The sequence below is a fragment of the Mustela nivalis genome (genome assembly GCF_964662115.1).
Source record: "Mustela nivalis genome assembly, chromosome: 19".
Lineage (NCBI taxonomy): Eukaryota > Metazoa > Chordata > Mammalia > Carnivora > Mustelidae > Mustela > Mustela nivalis.
This window is the reverse complement of record NC_139038.1, coordinates 15,810,478-15,831,328: the sequence shown is the minus strand read 5'-3', so window position 1 is coordinate 15,831,328 and position 20,851 is coordinate 15,810,478. Positions and strand designations below refer to the sequence as shown.

Sequence of the window (20,851 nt, the reverse complement as noted above, 5' to 3'; positions counted from 1 at the left end):
ATCCAGTGCTCCATGCAATATGTGCCCTCCTTAATACCCACCGCCAGGCTCACCTAACCTCCCCACCCAACTACCATTTCACCTAGGTGTTTAATACAACGTATTACATAGTATCATTTTAACTTGAACTTTTTCATACATAGACTTTTTCCTTTCTTTTTCTTTCTTATAGATATAGATAGATAGATATAAGCTTTTTTCTCTATTCAATATTACCTTTATATATACACCAGCTTTAATTTCCCTGTATCTCTGAAAAGTTGTGTTCTCTAACAAAGATAACAAGATACACCCAGGAAGAACTGAAATACACTTTCTCACCCACATCAAGGGATTATAACCATCCCTCCACCTTTTTATTTTGGATTTTTTCTTTTGTTGGTCTTTTTGTTTCTCTGTTTCCTTTTGTTTTCATACTTTATAAATCTTACTCTTGGGGTTCGTTTGGTCTGGGGGTTTTGTTTGTTCTGTTCGGTTTTTTTTCCTTTTTCTTTTCTTGGACTTTTGTTTGTTTGTTATGTTTTTTTACTTTATAAATCTTACTCTTGGGGCTCATTTTGGCTAAATCTCTTTTTCTTTCTTTCTTTTTGGTCGTGACTTCTGATTACTCCAAAACTTCCCAGGGTGCCCATTGCCTGGAGGGTGGTTGTTATTTTCACCTGTACAGCCCTCAACCACAACTCAATAGAATGATAAAAAGGAGGAATTTCCAACAGAGAAAAGGCCCAGAGACAATGGTATCTCCAGCAGATCTGATGGATATGGATCTAAGCAAGATATCAGAAATAGACTTCAGGGTAGCAGCTAGGAAGACAATAGTCAGGCTTGAGAAAAGTATTAATGGCAAAATAGAGTCATTAAGGACAGAAGTGAGAGAAGATGTGGCAGAATTTAAAAATGCTATCAATAAGATACAATTTAATCTAAATTCTCTAACAGTTAGGGTAAATGAGGTAGAAGAATTAATTAGTGATCTTGAAGACAAACTAATAGAAAAGAAGGAGCAGGAGGAGGCCTGGAGCAAACAACTTAGAATCCTTGAAAACAGAATTAGAGAAATAAAAGATGCCATGAAATGTTCTGTCAGAATTATTGGGATCCCTGGGGGGGGGGGGGGAGGACTAGATGATATAGCTGAGCAAATTCTAGCTGATAACTTCCCTAATCTGGGCAATGAAGCAATCCTGTCCTAGAGGCAGAGAGGATATGCCCAAAGATCAATGAAGGCAGATCAACACCCAATCATGTAATCATAAAATTCACAAATACAATAATACAAGAATACGTTATTGTAGGTGACCTTAACACTCCACTCTCAGCAATAGACAGATCAACTAAACAGAAAATCAACATAGAAACAAGAGCTTTGAACAACACATTGGACCAGATGGACCTCATATAAACATACAGAACATGCCACCCTAAAACAAAAGAATACTCATTCTTCTCAAGTGCAAATGGAACTTTCTCCAGAATAGACCACATACTAGGTCACAAATCAGGGTTCAGCCAATACCAAAACACTGAGATTATTCCCTGCTTATTCTCAGACAACAATGCTTTGAAACTGGAACTCAACCACAAGAAAAGGTTTGGAAGAAATTCAAACACTTAGAACCTAAAAACCAGCCTGCTCAAGAATGTTTGGGTCAACCAGGAAATCAAAGATGAACTTAATCAATTAATGGAAACCAATGAGAATGAAGACACATCAGTCCAAAATCTATGGGATACGGCAAAGGAGGTCCTAAGGTGGAAACACATAGCCATTCAAGCCTCACTCAAAAAAACAGAGAAATCCCGAATGCACATACTTATTTACACCATGAAGGAATCAACAACAAATTAGATCTACCCCATGCATGAGAAGAGAAATAAGATTAGAGCAGAGATCAATGAATTAGGAACCAGAGATACAGTAAAACACATTAATGAAACTAGAAACTGTTTCTTCGAAAGAATAAGATCAATAAACCAATAGCCAGACTTATCCAAAAGAAAAAAAAGAGGACTCAAAATAATAAAATTATGGATAAAAGGGGAAGATCATGACTAACACTGAGGAAATAGAAACAATCATCAGAAACTATTATCAAGAGTTATATGTCAGTAAGTTAATCAATCTAGAAATTGATACATTCCTGGAAACCTATAAAATTCAATGACTAAAACAAGAAGAAATAAACAACCTGAATAGGCCAATAACCTGCAATGAGATTGAAGCAGTGATCAAAAATCTCCCCCAAAAACAAGAATCCAGGACCTGATGGATTGCCTGGAGAATTCTACCAAATATTCAAAGAAGAAATAATACCTATTCTCCTGAAACTGTTTCAAAAATAGAAACAGAATAAAAACTGGATTTTTATGAAGCCAGTATTACCTTGACCCCCAAACCAGGCAAAGATCCCATCAAAAATGAGAATTTCAGAACAATATCCCTGGTAAATATGGATGCCAAGATTCTCAATAAGATATTCACTAATAAGATCCAACAGTACATTAAAAGGATTTATCCATCACAACAAGGTGGGATTTATCCCTGGGATGTAAGGGTTGTTCAATATTAGAAAATATTCAATATTAGAAAATCAATCAATGTGATAAAACACATAAATGAGTTTCTCAGTTGATGCAAAAAAAAAAAAGCATTTAAAAAAATATAGCATCCATTCCTGATTAAAACTCTTCAGAGAATAGGGATAGAAGTAACATTCCTCAACTTATAAAATCCCTCTATGGAAAACCCACAGTAAATATCATTCTCAATGGGGAAAAGCTGAGATCCTTTCCCTTAAGATGAAGAACATGACAAGGATGCCCCCTTTCACCACTATTGTTCAACATAGTACTAGAATTCCAAGCAAAAGCAATCAGACAACAACAACAACAAAAACAACAAAATTTATTCAAATTGATAAAGAAGAAGTCAAAGTCTCTCTCTTTGCAGATGACATGATACTTCATGTGGAAAATCCAAAAGACTCCATCCCCAAATTATTAGAACTCATAGAGCAATTCAGCAATGTGACAGGATACAAAATCAATGTACAGAAACCCACTGCATTTCTATACACTAACAATGTAACTGAAGAAGGAGAAATTAAAAAATCGATCCCTTTTACAATACCACCAAAACCATAAGTTATCTAGGAATAAACCTAACCAAAGAGGTAAAGGATCTGTACTCTAGAAACTACATAACACTTGTGAGAGAAATTGAAGAAGACACAAAAAGATGGGAAAACATTCCATACTCATGAATTGGAAGAATAAACATTGTTAAATTGTCTATGCTACCCAAGTTAATCTATACATTCAATGTGATCACTATCAAAATACCATTAGCATTTTTCACAGAGCTAGGATAAACAATCCTAAAATTTGTATGGAACCAGAAAAGACCCTGAATCTCCAGGGATTATTGGAAAAGAAAACCAAGGCATGACAATGCCTCACTTCAAGCTATATTACAAAGCTGCAATCATCAAGACAGCATGGCAGTGGCACAAAAACAGACATGTAGATCAATGGAACAGAAGAGAGAGCCCAGAAATGGACCCTCAACCCTATGGTCAAGTAATCTTGGACAAAGAAAGAAAGAAAGAATAGCCAATGGAAAAACGACAGTCTCTTCAATAAATGGTATTAGGAAAACTGAACAACCATATGCAAAAGAATGAAACTAGACCATTCTCTTACAACATACACAAAGATAAACTGAAAATGAATGAAAGACCTCAATGTGAGACAGAAATCTGTCAAAATCCTAGAGGAGAACATAGGCAGTAACCTCCTTGACACTGGATATAACAACTTCTTTCAAGACATGTCTTTAGGGGCACCTGGGTGGCTCAGTGGGTTAAGCCGCTGCCTTCGGCTCAGGTCATGATCTCAGGTCCTGGGATCGAGTCCCGCATCGGGCTCTCTGCTCGGCAGGGAGCCTGCTTCCTCTTCTCTCTCTGCCTGCCTCTCTGCCTACTTGTGATCTCTCTCTGTCAAATAAATAAATAAAATCTTAAAAAAAAAAAAGACATGTCTCTAAAGGAAAGGGAAAGAAAAGCAAAAATGAACGTTTGGGACTTCATCAAGATCAAAAGCTTTTGCACAGCAGAGGAAACAGTCAACAAAACTAAGAGGCAATCCACTGAAAGGGAGAAGATATTTGTAAATAACATTTCAGATAAAGGGCTGATATTCAAGATCTATAAAGAGCTTCTCAAACTCAACACTCACAAAAGAAATAATCCCATCAAAAAATGGGCAGAAGACATGAAGAAACACTTCTGCAAAGAAGAGATACAAATGACTAAGAGATGCATGAAAAAATGTTCAATATCATTAGCCATCAGGAAAATACAAATCAAAAACACAATGAGATATCATCTTATAGCAGTTAGAATCACAAAAATTAACATGACAGAAAACAAGTTTTGGAGAGGCACTGTTGGTATGGATGTAAGCTGTTATAGCCACTCTGAAAAACAGTGTAGAGGTTCCTCAAGACATTAAAAATAGAGCTATCCTATGACCCAGCAACTGCACTACTAGGTAGTAACCCCAAAGATATAGATGTAGGAAATAAAGGCCATATGCACCCCAATGTCCATAGCAGCAATGTTCACAATAGCCCAACTGTAAAATGAACTGACATGCCCTTCAACAGATGAAAGGATAAAGAAGATGTGGTGCATATATACAATGGAATACTACTCAGCCATCAGAAAGGATAAGTACTCACCATTTGCATGGACATGGATGGAACTGAAGAGGATTATGTTAGCTGAAATAGGTCAAGCAGAGAAAGACAATAATCATAGGGTTTCACTCAGAGGTGAACATAAGGAATAGTGTGGAGGACCACAGGGGAAGGGAGGGAAAACTGAATGGGAAGAAATCAGAGAGGGAGACAAACCATGAGAGACTCTGGACTCCAGGAAATAAACTGAGTGTTGCAGAAGGGAGAGGGTGGGAGGATGGGGTAGCCAGGTGATGCGTACTAAGGAGGGCATGTGTTGTGATGAGCACTGGGTTTTATATTTGACTAGTGAGTCGTTTAACACTACATCAAAAACTAATGATGTACTACATGTTGGCTAACTGAACATAAAAAATAATTCCTCAAACCTAAAAAGAGGGAGATAGAGAGAGAATACAAATCAAAACCACAGTGAGATACTATCTCACACCATTCAGAATGACTAAATATAAAAACAATGAGAAAATTTAATGGCAACATAAAAAATAGTGAAACTTGAACACTTTCTTACACCATACACAAAAATAAACTCAACATGGATGAAAAATCTCAGTATGACATAGAAAACCATTAAAATCCTAGTGAAGAATACAGGCAGTAACCTCTGACATCAGCCATAGCAACTTATTTCTAGTTATGTCTCTTGAGGCCAGGGAAACAAAAGCAAAATAAACTATTTGCACTTATCAAGATAAAAAGCTTTATACAGTGAAGAAATAACAAGACTAAAAGGCAACTGATAGAATGGGAGAAGATATTTGCCAATGACTTATCTAATCGAAGTGTTAGTATCCAAAATAAGTGACCAACTTATAAAACTCAACACCCCCCCCCACCAAAAACCACAAATAATCCAGTTATAAAATGTGCAAAAGACATGAGTAGACATTTTTCCAAAGAAAACATATGGGATGGCCAACAGACATATGAAAAGATGCTCAACATCACTCATCATCAGGAAAAAACAATCAAAACTACAATGAGATATCACCTCACAATTGTGAGAATGATGAAAATCAACAGCACAGGAAACAAGAGGTGTTGGTGAGGATGGAGAGAGAGGGGAAACTTATTGTGTTGCTAGTGGGAATGCAAACTGGTGCAGCCACTCTGCAAAACAGTATGGAGGTTCCTCAAAAAGTAAAAAATGTAACTACCCTACAGCAATTGCACTAACTAGGCATTTACCCAAAGAACATGAAATATAGGCTCAAAGGTTTACATATACCTGATGTTTGCAGCTGCATATTTAACAATAGCAAAAATCAAAGATAGCCCAAATGTCCATCCATTGATAATGGATAAAGAAGAAGTGGTATGTATATACAATACAGTACTACTCACCCATCAAAAAGAATGAAATCTTGCCATTAGCAACAACATGGATAAAGCAAGGATGTATTATGCTAAGTGAAATAAGTCACTCAGAAAAAGACTAGTACCATATGATCTCTCTCATATATGCAATCTAATAAAGAAATCATATGAACATATGGGAGGGGGTGGAAAGAAAAAAGGGAGTGAGGGAAATAAGCCATAAGTGACTTTTAGTGATAGAGAACAAACTGAAGGTTAATGGAGGGAGGCGGTTGGGGGTTAAGCCAGATGGGTGATGGCTATTAAAGAGAGCACTTGTAATGAATTCTGGATGATTTATGTAAGTAACAAATCACTGAATTCTACTCCAGAAACCAGTATTGTACTCTGTGTTAACTAACAACAAAAAGAAAGAAAGAAAGAAAGAAAGAAAGAAAGAAAGAAAGAAAGAAAGAAAGAAAGAAGGAAAGAAGGAAAGAAAGAAAGAGAAAGAGACTTTTAATTATAGAGCGCAAACTGATGGTTACTAGAGGGAAAGGACTGATGGAAATTAAGGACTGTAGTTGACATGATGAGCCCAGCATGGCATATGGAAGTGTTGAATTACTATATTGTATACTTGAAATTAATATAACACTGTATGTAAACTAACTGAAATTAAAATTTTTAATTTTTTTAAAAATGAAAAGATGAACTAATCTTTAGTAATGTGTAGATGTACAAACATCAATTTTTAAGTATTTAAAATTATAAAGTTGTAATTTTGAATTCTGATTAATCTATCTGCTAGATGTGCTTAAAAGCTTATTTTACCTCTATGAGCCTCCACTTTCCATGTCAGCTAATCCTAGTTTCTGTCTGCTTATTCTGTTTTCAGTGATTAAGTTGTTCCTTTTCTGAAGAAAGCCTAGAGGGCCTGCTACCTGTCACTTTGTTCTGTATGGATGCTTTTACAGTCCTGGATATTTTATTTCTGCCAGAATTTTTTCCTATAGCCATTCATTAATCTCTGTTAAGAATTTTGGCAACTCCTCAGTTTGCACAACCAATTTTTGTTTGGTTCTTCTTGAAGGAACATATAACTGAAGAACTGGAGAAAACAGATGTACACAAATAAGGTAGGGGGAAAAAATAGAGGATTTAAATTATTGATTTGGTTTTTGGTCACTTTGTACTCTGGGTTTAAGTTATCCTAAGATCCAACTATACTGTCTGTTCTTAGATTCCATAGGAAACCCTTGAGTACTTCTAAACTTTACCTTTATCTTTAAGATAATAGAATTTTTATTACTTAGAGTTCAATTAACCATGATTGAGACATCTGGTATACAGCACCTAATCACTATCTTGCTTCTATTGAAAAAGTTCAATTGACCTATTTCTGCTTTAAACTAAATTCTTTTTTTTTAAAGATTTTATTTATTTATTTGACAGAGATCACAAGTAGGCAGAGAGGCAGACAGAGAGAGAGAAGAAGAGAAGCAGGCTCCCTGCTGAGCAGAGAGCCCAATGCAGGGCTCGATCCCAGGACCCTGAGACCATGACCTGAGCCAAAGGAAGAGGCTTAACCCACTGAACCACCCAGGCGCCCTTAAACTAAATTCTTAAGTTAAAACCACATTCACTTGAGAGAACGATATTTTTGATTTCAAATATATTTTTGTTAAAAAAGCGTTGATGCAGGGCGCCTGGGTGGCTCAGTGGGTTAAGCCGCTGCCTTCGGCTCGGGTCATGATCTCAGGGTCCTGGGATCGAGTCCCGCATCGGGCTCTCTGCTCAGCAGGGAGCCTGCTTCCTCCTCTCTCTCTGCCTGCCTCTTTGCCTACTTGTGATCTCGCTCTGTCAAATAAATAAATAAAATCTTTAAAAAAAAAAAAAAAAAAAAAAGCGTTGATGCAAATAATCAAAATTATATAAGTAGTCTTTTTTCCATTTCTTTGGAAACATAAAGAAATGAAAAAAACTCACATGATTCATCAACTAAAAGTTCTTGAGGTCTTATATTAGTGAATATTTATCCACTTACTTATAAAAGGGAAGAAAATTTTCTAATGCAGCAGCAGTGTTAGAGAGTAATGACTCTTCACAGAAGTCAGTAGCTTGAATTTGTTATAAATTAAAATTTATGCTTGAAAATACAAATTATAAGATAAGACAAAGGTAAATAGGTCTTACAAAACTGTTTTCACTTTTTAAAAAAGCGAATTAGATATTCTAGAAAAAAATAAAATTGCTGACTCTAATTTTTAAAGCTTGTGTTCAAACCTGTATCATAAATAGCTATCTTTTCCTTTTTAATTTCTTTTCAGTGTAACAGTATTCATTGTTTTTGCACCACACCCAGTGCTCCATGCAATATGTGTCCTACTTAACACCCACCACCTGGTTCCCCCAAACTCCCACCCCCCGCCCCTACAAAACACTCAGGCTGTTTTTCAGAGTCCATAGTCTCTCATGGTTCACCTCCCCTTCCAATTTCCCCCAACTCCCTTCTCCTCTCCATCTTCCTTTGTCCTCCATGCTATTTGTTATGCTCCACAAATAAGTGAAGTCATATAATTGACTCTCTCTGCTTGACTGATTTCACTCAGCATAATCTCTTCCTGTCCCGTCCATGTTGCTACAAAAGTTGGGTATTCATCCTTTCTGATGGAGGCATAATACTCCATAGTGTATATGGACCACATTTTCCTTATCCATTCATCCATTGAAGGGCATCTTGGTTCTTTCCACAGTTTGGCGACCGTGGCCATTGCTGCTATAAACATTGGGGTACAGATGGCCCTTCTTTTCACTCCATCTGTATCTTTGTGGTAAATACCCGGCAGTGCAATCGCAGGGTCATAGGGAAGCTCTATTTTTAATTTCTTGAGGAATCTCCACACTGTTCTCCAAAGTGGCTGCACCAACTTGCATTCCCACCAACAGTGTAAGAGGGTTCCCCTTTCTCCACATCTCCTCCAACACACTTTGTTTCCTGTCTTGCTAATTTTGGCCATTCTAACTGGTGTAAGGTGGTATCTCAATGTGGTTTTAATTTGAATCTCCCTGATGATTAGTGATGATGAACATTTTTTCATGTGTCTGATAGCCATTTGTATGTCTTCATTGGAGAAGTGTCTGTTCATATCTTCTGCCCATCTTTTGAAAAGACAGTCTCTTCAACAAATGGTGCTGGCAAAATTGGACAGCTATATGTAGAAGAATGAAATGCGACCATTCTCTTACACTGTACACAAAGAGAAACTCAAAATGGGTAAAAGACCTCAACGTGAGACAGGAATCGATCAGAATCCTAGAGGAGAACATAGGCAGTAACCTCTTTGATATCAGCCACAGCAACTTCTTTCAAGATATGTCTCCAAAGGCAAAGGAAACGAAAGAGAAAATGAACTTTTGGGACTTCATCAAGATCAAAAGCTCCTGCACAATAAAGGAAACAGTCAAGAAAACAAAGAGGCAACCCACAGAATGGGAGAAGATATTTGCAAATGACAATACAGACAAAAGGTTGATATCCAAGATCTATAAAGAACTTCTCAAACTCAACACATACAAAACAGATAATCATATCATAAATATCTTTTGAAAAATAGAAAATATTCTCTAAAATCATCAAATAAATGCTTGATATTAATACACCTAAAAATGAATACAAATTATACCAGATTAGCATACTTGCCTCTTTTTCAGATTCTTTAAATGTTGTTTCTTTCTCCTTTACTCGCTGCATAAACTTTTGTTTCAGTTCTTCTTCTTCCCTCTGACAGTGATCATAGAACTTCTGTCTTTTGGCTTCATAGATCTCTTGAAAACTACAAAAAAATAATTTATTACTATCATATTAAAATTGTAATATAAATAAAGCTGTAAAAATATATATTGTATGTTAAGTCCCATGTAAGGACATTTAACAACATTTTCTTCATGTATAGAAATAGAAATTTTTATGTCATGAGATGTAAAAAAAGGGAGTTTTAGTATTGAAGAATATATAGATTGTATGTCTGAAGAAGAGTAGAAGTTTAAAACAGCTGTATTAGTGATTTCTTGTTATCATTTTTCAATATATCATACTTTTTCACATCTTTTGATAATAAAATTTGGGGAAACCTCTACTTTACAAGGTTCTTATTTAAAATAAATCTGGGCAGGGATGCCTGGGTGGGACAGTCAGTTAAGCATCTGCCTTTGGCTCAGGTCATGATCTTAGGGTTCTGAGACTAAGTGCCACATTGGACTCCTTGCTCAGCAGGGAGTCTGCTTCTCTCTCAGCCTATCACCCCCCCAATTTTCCTCTCTCTGCCTCTCACTCACTGACAAATAAATTTTAAAAGTCTTTTAAAAATAAAAATAAAATTAAGCTAGGCGTCATCATCATCACTATCACAATCATCACTAAAATAATCAAAATAGTACAGTAGTAGCACAAAAATAGATACATAGATAAATGGAACATTGTAGAGAGGCCAAAAACAGACCCAGGTTTATATGGTCAATTAATATATGACAATATAATATATTATTATATATTATATATATAACATCTTTATATAACATAATATAGTTATATGGTCAATTAATATATGACAAGTGAGGCAATAATATACAATGGGTGAAAGATAGTCCCTTCAATAGCTGGTACTGGAAAACTGAACAGCTACATGCAAGAGCATGAAACTAGACCAGTTTCTTATACCATACACAAAAGAGCCTCAAAATTAATTAAATACCAAAATGTGAAACCTGAAACCATAAAAATCCCAGGAGAAAAAATAAGCAGTAATCTCCTGGACGTTGGCTAACATTTTTTTACCAACATTTTCTAGCTATGACTCCTCAGGCAAAAGAAACAAAAGCAAACATAAACTATTGTGGCTACACCAAAATAAAAGGTTTTTGTACAGTGGAGGAAACCATCAACAAAACAAAAAGGCAACCTACTGGATGGGAAAAAATCATTTGCAAATGATATATCTGATAAAAGGTTAATAACCTGTCTTGTTAATTTTGGCCATTCTAACTGGTATAAGGTAATATCTCAATGTGGTTTTAATTTGAATCTCCCTGAGGGCTAGTGATGATGAACATGTTTTGGAGGGGATGTGGAGAGAGGGGAACCGCCTTACACTGTTGGTGGGAATGCAAGTTGGTGCAGCCACTTTGGAGAACAGTGTGGAGATTTCTCAATAAATTAAAAATAAGGCTTCCTTATGACCCTGCGATTGCACTGCTGGGTATTTACCCCCAAAGATACAGATGGAGTGAAAAGAAGGGCCATCTGTACCCCAATGTTTATAGCAGCAATGACCACGGTCGCCAAACTATGGAAAGAACCAAGATGTCCTTCAACGGATGAATGGATAAGGAAAATGTGGTCCATATACACTATGGAGTATTATGCCTCCATCAGAAAGGATGAATACCCAACATGGACGGGACAGGAAGAGATTATGCTGAGTGAAATCAGTCAAGCAGAGAGAGTCTATTATCATATGGTTTCACCTATTTGTGGAGCATAACAAATAGCATGGAGGACATGGGGACTTAGGAGAAGGGAGCTGGGGGAAATTGGAAGGGGAGGTGAATCATGAGAGACTATGGACTCTGAAAAACAATCTGAGGGGGTTGAAGAGGTGGGGGAGTGGGAGGTTGGGGTACCAGGTGGTGGGTATTATAGAGGGCACGGATTGCATGGAGCACTGGGTGTGGTGAAAAAATAATGAATACTGTTATACTGAAAATAAATAAATTTAATTTTTTTTAAAAAAGGTTAATAACCAAAATATATAGAGATTTTATATGACTCAACACTAAAAAAAATAATAAACTTATAAAAAATGGGCAAAGAACATGAATAAACTTTTTTCCAATGAAAATATACTGATGGCCAGAAAGCATGAAAAAATGCTCAACATTATTATCATTAGGGAGATGCAAATCAGATCACAATGAGATATCACCTTACAACTGTCAGAATTGTTAGAATCAAAAAGACAAACATTTAAAAATGTTGGTAAAGATGTGGCAATAGGGAACCCTCATGCACTGTTGGCTAGAATGTAAATTGGTATAGCCACTGTGGAAAAAGAGTACAGAGATTCCTTAAAATATTAAAAATACAAATACCATATGTTCCAGGAATTCCACTACTGGTTATTTATCCAAAGAAAGTGAAACATTAATTTAAAAAGATAGGTGAAATGTATGAATTTTTGTGTTTATTTCAGCATTATTTACCATAGCCAAGATATGGAGGCAAACTAATTTTCCATCAATAGGAGAATGGATAAATAAAATGTGGTGTGGGTATGTATGTGTGTATGTGTGTGTAAAGAATATTACTCAACCTTAAAAAAAATAATCTTGCTATTTGTGACATGAATGGACCTAAGAGTACTATGTTAAGGGAAATGTCAGACACAGAAAGAAAAATACCATATAATTTCATTTATATGTAGAAACTAAAAAACAAAACAAATTAATAAATAAACAAATAAGAAAAGGAGAAACAAAAGAATAAATACAGAGAACAAACTGGTGATTGCCAAGGGGAAGGGTAATGGGAGATTGGCAAAAATAGGTAAAAGGGAGTGGGGGTACAGGCCTCTGGTTATGGTATAAAAAGTCATGGGATGAGGGCGCCTGGGTGGCTCAGTGGGTTAAGCCGCTGCCTTCGGCTCAGGTCATGATCTCAGGGTCCTGGGATCGAGTCCCGCATCAGGCTCTCTGCTCAGCAGGGAGCCTGCTTCCTCCTCTCTCTCTCTGCCTGCCTCTCTGCCTACTTGTAATCTCTCTCTGTCAAATAAATAAATAAAATCTTTAAAAAAAAAAAGTCATGGGATGAATAGGAAATATAGTCAGTGGTATCATAATAGTGTTGTATGGTGACAAATGGTGGCTACACTTGTGAGCATAGCATAATGTATAAAGTTTTCAAATAATTATGTGTACACTTGAGAATAATGTAATATTGGGTATCAACTATACTTCATTTTTAAAAATTGACTTTGAGAGAAAAATTCTGGTTTTCACATCTTTATTAAAAAGTCCATCTCTTCTCCCAAAATAAAAGTATAAAAATTAAGTCAGACATCTTTCAAAATTTAATTCAAAGACAGTCAGTTCAGTTTTGTTTGTCTTCAAAGTACCTAAAAAATCAATATACCTGGATCATACCACACTGTCATCCTTTGCAGCACAAATCCTATTCCTCTTAAATATAACTAAATACACCTGCTCTTAAACTATTTTCACTTGGCTTCTACAATATTTCTGTTGCTTTTCCTCTTTCCTTCATCCAACATTCAATGCCCTTTGCCATCCTTCTCAATATCCTTTGCCAATCTTTATTAATCTTTGCCAATTTTGAAAATCTCCTTCATGAACATCTATTTCATATAAAATACAAAAATAAAAACAAAATAATATTTTTTGGAAACACATTTCAACATATATTCATAGTGAATACTCATTTTGAGCATATAAATGGTCCCTTGAATTACATTGCTGCTAATAACTCTATCCATCTATGGTGATTAATAAACATATAATTCAAGATGACCCAGAATGTGAAATGTACAGTTATTCTCATTCCAAATGATTGAATCTCATGGTTGTTAGGGATTTCTAAATCACCCATTAACTTGTTCTGACAGGATCTTCTCCACTCACCTAAGTGGCTTGTTGTCTGGACCCACATCAATAAAGCCCATTTTCTTCAGTCTGCAGCACCTATAGCGTTCATAATGCTGAATGTGGGTTTGTTCTTTCAGATCTTCCATATTTATACAAAGAAGCATATCCCGGAGCTTGACAAAATCACAGTGATTTTCATTTTCCACTAGGCAGAAAAATAAGAAAACACCAACATTCATTACCAATCCTTGACACCCAATAAGTATTCTTGAGTGAAAGTATGCATGAAAAGCACAATTAAAATAACAGTAAGAGGGAGAAAAGATGGCAGGGAAGTAGGAGGAGGTGCCTTTTCAACTTGTACCCCAAAGTGAGCTGATTACCTACCAAAGAACTCAGATCACCCATGAAATCAGCCAGAGATCAGAATTATACATGTCCAGGGGCGCCTGGGTGGCTCAGTGGTTTGGGCTGCTGCCTTTGGCTTGGGTCATGATCTCAGGGTCCTGGGATCGAGCCCCGCATCGGGCTCCCTGCTCCGCAGGAAGCCTGCTTCCCTCTCTCTCTCTCTCTCTGCCTGCCTCTCTGCCTACTTGTGATCTCCGTCTTTCAAATAAATAAATAAAATCTTTAAAAAAAAAAAAGAATTATACATGTCTGGATCTCTACAGAGGCAGAAGATGCCAGTGGGCAGGTAAAGCAGAGTGGGAATGTCGGACTGATACCGGAAGATAAACAAAAGGGGGAGGGAGCCACCAGAGACGACCGTTTGGAAAGTAATACCCCTAATATGAAAGTGCCTTGCATCTGGGGACCAGCATTAACTTGGAGACTAGTTGAAAGCACTCAGAAAGAGCAAAGGATCGCGGTGGGGGGGGGGGGAATTGTGGGAATTGGGGTGGCTAGGGACAGGGGCTTAAGTCCCCAGACTCAGGACAGCCTCCCTTGGTGCTGAGCCAGAGAGAGTGTGGTGGAGAAACCAGGTCTTGGTCCCTGAGCTGCCAGCATGCCTGAGAACATGTGGGGTCCAGCTCCTGTGAGGGGCTGGGAGCCTCACCAGATGGCAGAATGCAGAGCTGTGTTACAGAGCCTGAGACAAGCCCCTCACCCTCCCCTGAGAGAGGTGTGGTGAAGGCCCAGCCTGGTGCTCTCAGACCTGTGTACTGCTACTGGAGCCTGAGACACGTGTGCGACCTGCAGCCTCCCCTGAGAGAGGTGCGTGCAAGCCCGGTGCTCTTAGACCCAGAAAGACCAGGCACTCCCAGCCCAGGACCAGCAGGAAAATCTCAGTGTGTGATCGCTGCTTGGAACCTCTCGGGTGGTCTGGAGCTTCCCAGACAGCCGCTGCTGCCATGGTTTTGGGTACAAGCAGAAGATCCTGCATCCCCAGGGACTGCAACTCGGAACCTGCTCTACCAGCTGCCAAGGGGGAATTTATATGGGCTCTGCAGCACCCAAAGGAGAGCAGACTGATACGTTTCTCAATGAAACTAGAAGCTGGTTTTTTTAAAGAATCAATAAGATTGATAAACCATTGGCCACACTAATCCAAAATAAAAGAGAGAAAGCCAAAATTCATAAAATTATGAATGAAAAGGGAGAGATCACAACTAACACCAAGGAAGTAGAAACAATCATCAGAAGTTATTATCAACAGTTATATGCCAATAAGCTAAGCAACCTAGATGAAATGGATGCATTCCTGGAAAACTATAAGCTTCCAAAATTGAACCAGGAAGAAATTGACAATCTGAATAGACTGATATCTAGTAATGAGATTGAAGCAGTGATCAAAAACCTTCCAAAAAACAAGAGCCCAGGACCTGATGGATTCCCTGGGGAATTCTACCAAACTTTCAAAGAAGAAATAACACCTATTCTCCTGAAGCTGTTTCAAAAAATTGAAGCAAAAGGAAAATTTCCAGACTCTTTCTATGAAGCCAGCATTTCCTTGATTCCCAAACCAGGCAAAGACCCTACCAAAAAGGAGAATTTCAGACCAATATCACTGATGAATACGGATGCTAAGATTCTCAACAAGATCCTAGCAAACAGGATCCAACAGCACATTTAAAAGATTATCCACCATGACCAGGTGGGATTTATTCCTGGGCTACAAGGATGGTTCATCATTCACAAATCAATCAATGTGATAGAACAAATTAATAAGAGAAGAGAGAAGAACCACATGGTCCTCTCAATTGATGCAGAAAAAGCATTCGACAAAATCCAGCATCCGTTCCTGATTAAAATGTTTCAAAGTATAGGGATAGAGGGAACATTCCTGAACTTCATAAAATCTATCTATGAAAGACCCACAGCAAATATCATCCTCAATGGGAAAAAGCTTGCAGCCTTCCTGTTGAGATCAGGAACACGACAAGGATGCCCACTCTCACCACTCTTGTTCAACATAGTATTAGAAGTCCTAGCAACAGCAATCAGACAACAAAGAGAAATAAAAGGTATCCAAATTGGCAATGAAGAAGTCAAACTCTCTCTCTTCGCAGATGACATGATTCTTTATATGGAAAACCCAAAAGACTCCACCCCCATAACTATAGAACTCATACAGCAATTCAGCAATGTGGCAGGATACAAAGTCAATGTACAGAAATCAGTGGCTTTCTTATACACTAACAATGAAAATACAGAAAGGGAAATTAGAGAATCGATTCCATTTACAATAGCACCAAGAAACATAAGATACCTGGGAATAAACCTAACCAAAGAGGTAAAGGATCTGTACTCAAGGAACTACAGGACACTCATGAAAGAAATTGAAGACCCAAAAAGATGGAAGATCATTCCATGCTCTTAGATCAGAAGAATAAACATTGTTAAAATATCTATACTGCCTAGAGCAATCTATACTTTCAATGCCATTCCGATCCAAATTCCACCAGTAGTTTTCAAAGAGCTAGAGCAAATAATCCAAGAATCTATTGGAATCAGAAGAGACCCCGAATCACTAAGGAAATGTTGAAAAACAAAAGTAAAACTGGGGGCATCATGTTACCTGATTTCAAACTTTACTACAAAGCTGTGATCACCAAGACAGCATGGTGCTGGCATAAAAACAGACACATAAACCAGTGGAACAGAGTAGAGAGCCCAGATATGGACCATCAACTCTATGGTCAAATATCTTTGACAAAACAGGAAAAAATATACAGTGGAAAAAAGACAGTCTCTTCAATAAATGGTGCTGGGAAAACTGAACAGCTATATGGAGAAGAATGAAACTCGACCATTCTCTTACACCATACACAAAGAGAAACTCAAAATGGATAAAAGACCTCAACATGAGACAGGAATCCATCAGAATCCTAGAGGAGAACATAGGCAGTAACCTCTTCGATATCAGCCACAGCAACTTCTTTCAAGATATGTCTCCAAAGGCAAAGGAAACAAAAGAGAAGATGAACTTTTGGGACTTCATCAAGATCAAAAGCTTCTGCACAGCAAAGGAAACAGTCAAGAAAACAAAGAGGCAACCCACGGAATGGGAGAAGATATTTGCAAATGACAGTACAGACAAAAAATTGATATCCAGGATCTATAAAGAACTCCTGAAACTCAACACACACAAAACAGACAATCATATCAAAAAATGGGCAGAAGTCATAAACAGACACTTCTCCAATGAAGACATACAAATGGCTATCAGACGCATGAAAAAATGTTCATCATCAGGGAGATTCAAATTAAAACCACATTGAGATACCACCTTACACCAGTTAGAATGGCCAAAATTAGCAAGACAGGAAACAACATGTGTTGGAGGGGATGTGGAGAAAGGGGAACTGTCTTACACTATCGGTGGGAATGCAAGTTGGTGCAGCCACTTTGGAGAACAGTGTGGAGATTCCTCAAGAAATTAAAAATAGAGCTTCCCTATGACCCTACAATTGCCTTGCTGTGTATTTACCCCAAAGATACAGATGGAGTGAAAAGAAGGGCCATCTGTACCCCAATGTTTATAGCAGCAATGGCCACGGTCACCAAACTGTGGAAAGAACCAAGCCCTTCAACGGATGAATGGATAAGGAAGATGTGGTCCATATACACTATGGAGTATTATGCCTCCATCAGAAAGGATGAATACCCAACTTTTGTAGCAACATGGACAGGAGTGGAAGAGATTATGCTGAGTGAAATCAGTCAAGCAGAGAAAGTCAATTATCATATGACTTCACTTATTTGTGGAGCATAACAAATAGCATGGAGGACAAAGGAAGATGGAGAGGAGAAGGGAGTTGGGGGAAATTGGAAGGGGAGGTGAACCATGAGAGACTATGAACTCTGAAAAACAGCCTGAGGGTTTTGAAGGGTCATGGGGTGGGAGGTTGGGGGAACCAGCTGGTGGGTATTAGAGAGGGCACGTATTGCATGGAGCACTGGGTGTGGTGCAAAAAACAATGAATACTGTTACACTGAAAAGAAATTTTTAAAAAAAGAAAAAAGGCTAAAAAAAACAGCTAAGAGATTTTTATAATTAATAGATATAATTCTTTGGGACTGTAACTATGATTATATGGTATATATCTATTATAGGCAGAATTTATTTTTGGATAAGGACATTTGCTTTATATTTATTAGCCAATGAATAAATAAGGAATTGAATTAACATTCATATTAGTGTACAGTGTAGTTTGTTAATTATTGTTAGCATTTTACAAACTGCCCCCAAGGTATTTCATAGAGCACTAACAAAGACTGTTATCTAATTTCACTAAAGTAAATAATTTCATTAATGTAAATCCTGTTACCATGAGGGCATTAAAAACTATGCATGATTTAGTTCTCAAACAGTATTTATATCCCATATTCATGAAACAAAATTAGCAATATTTAAAATCAATCAATAAATTTACATGGCACTCTCCTGTGTTTGTCATATCCAGACTACTGAGCATTATATATATTTTATTGTGCATGATATTGTAACCAAACTTTTTTTTTAAAGATTTTATTTATTAATTTGACAGAGAGAAATCACAAGTAGACGGAGAGGCAGCCAGAGAGAGAGATAGAGAAGAGAGCCCAATGCGGGACTCGATCCCAGGACCCTGAGATCATGACCTGAACTGAAGGCAGCGGCCCAACCCACTGAGCCACCCAGGCACCCCTGTAACCAAACTTAATATTCATTGAGGTATATTGTTTTTAAGTATGTTTCATATATTTAATTTTTAATATACCTATTAATAAGACAATATTTTGGAAACTAGTATAAGTGGAGATAATCTAATCCCCAATAATTTATATTACAACTATATAAACCAGAGAATAAATGACTGCCTTTTATACTATTTCAACCATCACAATGTTAGATAGCTAATAATAACATTTAATAAATTTTTAGATAGCTAAATAATATTAAATTAAATTAAATATTAATTAAATTAAATATTTAAATGTTAGATAATTAATAATAATATTTAATAAATATTTAAGCATAATGTTTCCAAAGGTAAATTACCTGTCTTTATTTTAAAAATAGTTTACCATCCTTTTTGTCTAGTAACCTCTCAAAAATGCTTTATAAATTAAGCAGTAATTTATTTATGCAATAGGTTTTAAACACTGATATTTATGATTCAATTTTGTTCAAAGTTCTTTTGTTCAAGTCACTTTCCAACATTCTTAATGCAATTCTGTATGCATAGAGAGATAGCATGCATATGTCAGACTGGGGTAAATGAGGAGGTTCTAACAAAAATCTGTGAATATTTTTCTAAAGTACCACCTAGGAAACTCTTATGAGAATGAATTATAGTCAAAATAAGAATTCACTTATATGGAAAAGATTTGTGCTCTTCATGAGTAACCCTTCATTTATTCTTTAACAACAACTACCAATATTGATTCAAGTTAAAATATTTTAAGACTATGAGAACACACACACACACACACACACACACACACACACTTTCCAGAGCAAACCTGCTCACTTTCATAGCATTTACCTTGTAAAACTCCCCAAGGGTACTGACGGCCTCTGACCATTCTTTTTCCAACTTTAACTTCATCCATACTCCCTACTACAGCAAAAGGTAGTTGTCCCTAAAAGTAAGAAAAATTTCAGTTATGTTCCCTTATAACAATATGACCTACTCTGTTTTTTTTTTTTTTTCTGTTATGGAAATCAATAGAGACAAGAATATCATAGTAAGTTTATTCAAACAAGGCATTACCCAGTCTTGAATTTTAAGACTTGGTAGTAAATATGTGCAAATTAATTTTTGCAAGCATTATCATCCAGCCATGCACACAAATGAAAACTACCTACTGAGTAGAGCCTAAAGCAAGGGATTCCGCTGTGGGGAATACAAATAAATATTTTTATTAGACACAATTTTTTCCACATTTTCCTACCATGAAACACAAGTATGTGGAGGAAATAATATGCAAACAACTTTTAACCCCAGTATACAAGTTAAAATGGAAAGTATTAAGAAAAAACTATAATAATTAGTTAATGGATATACAGAGTATATTAATAAATATACTATATATGTCTAGTGAATTCTAAATAAAATTAAAAGGTCACTCTGGGAAGTGAGAGTCAGAGGGATCTGAAAATTAATGTGAAACCAAAGGGAGATTGGGGGAGATGATAAGCAAAGTAATAAGAATAATCATCAGTAAAATAAGCTTTTGAGCCAAATGTAAAGATGGCAGAAATATGCAAGATAAATTCATGATTTGTCAGAATTACATAGATTGCCTTAATAGAAGGGCTGATATACAAGAAATGTCAAATATAAAAATCATTAAACATCATGTCAAGTATTAAATAATTAACAGTATTTACTTTATTAATCAATTTTGGTTTAAAATAAGTATTACCTATGAATTCCTAGAGGTAAAATTAGAAAGGTCAAAATCTTTAAGACAAAATCTAAAGAAAATATAACGCAGAAGAATAAATAAAAATTTTGTGAACATTGGGGTAGAGATGGCCCTTCTTTTCACTCCATCTGTATCTTTGGGGTAAATACACAGCAAGGCAATTGTAGGGTCATAGGGAAGATCTATTTTTAACTTCTTAAGGAATCTCCACACTGTTTTCCAAAGTGGCTGCACCAACTTGCATTCCCACCAACAGTGTAAGAGGGTTCCCCTTTATCC

At 36.6% G+C, this 20,851-nt stretch overlaps 1 protein-coding gene across 4 annotated transcripts in view; it reads right to left on the bottom strand.

Moving 5' to 3' along the window:
• The window catches only part of SEPTIN14 (septin 14), a 95,276-nt gene that overhangs the window by 22,592 nt on the left and 51,833 nt on the right, over nucleotides 1-20,851 (bottom strand). For all 4 annotated transcript variants that reach the window (XM_082714383.1, XM_082714385.1, XM_082714386.1 and 1 more), the window contains 3 exons: nucleotides 19,687-19,783; nucleotides 13,751-13,919; nucleotides 9,759-9,891 (listed from right to left, as the gene is read on the bottom strand). In XM_082714383.1, the coding sequence (XP_082570509.1) occupies nucleotides 9,759-9,891; nucleotides 13,751-13,919; nucleotides 19,687-19,783 (399 nt within the window). The remainder of the gene's footprint in view (nucleotides 1-9,758; nucleotides 9,892-13,750; nucleotides 13,920-19,686; nucleotides 19,784-20,851) is intronic.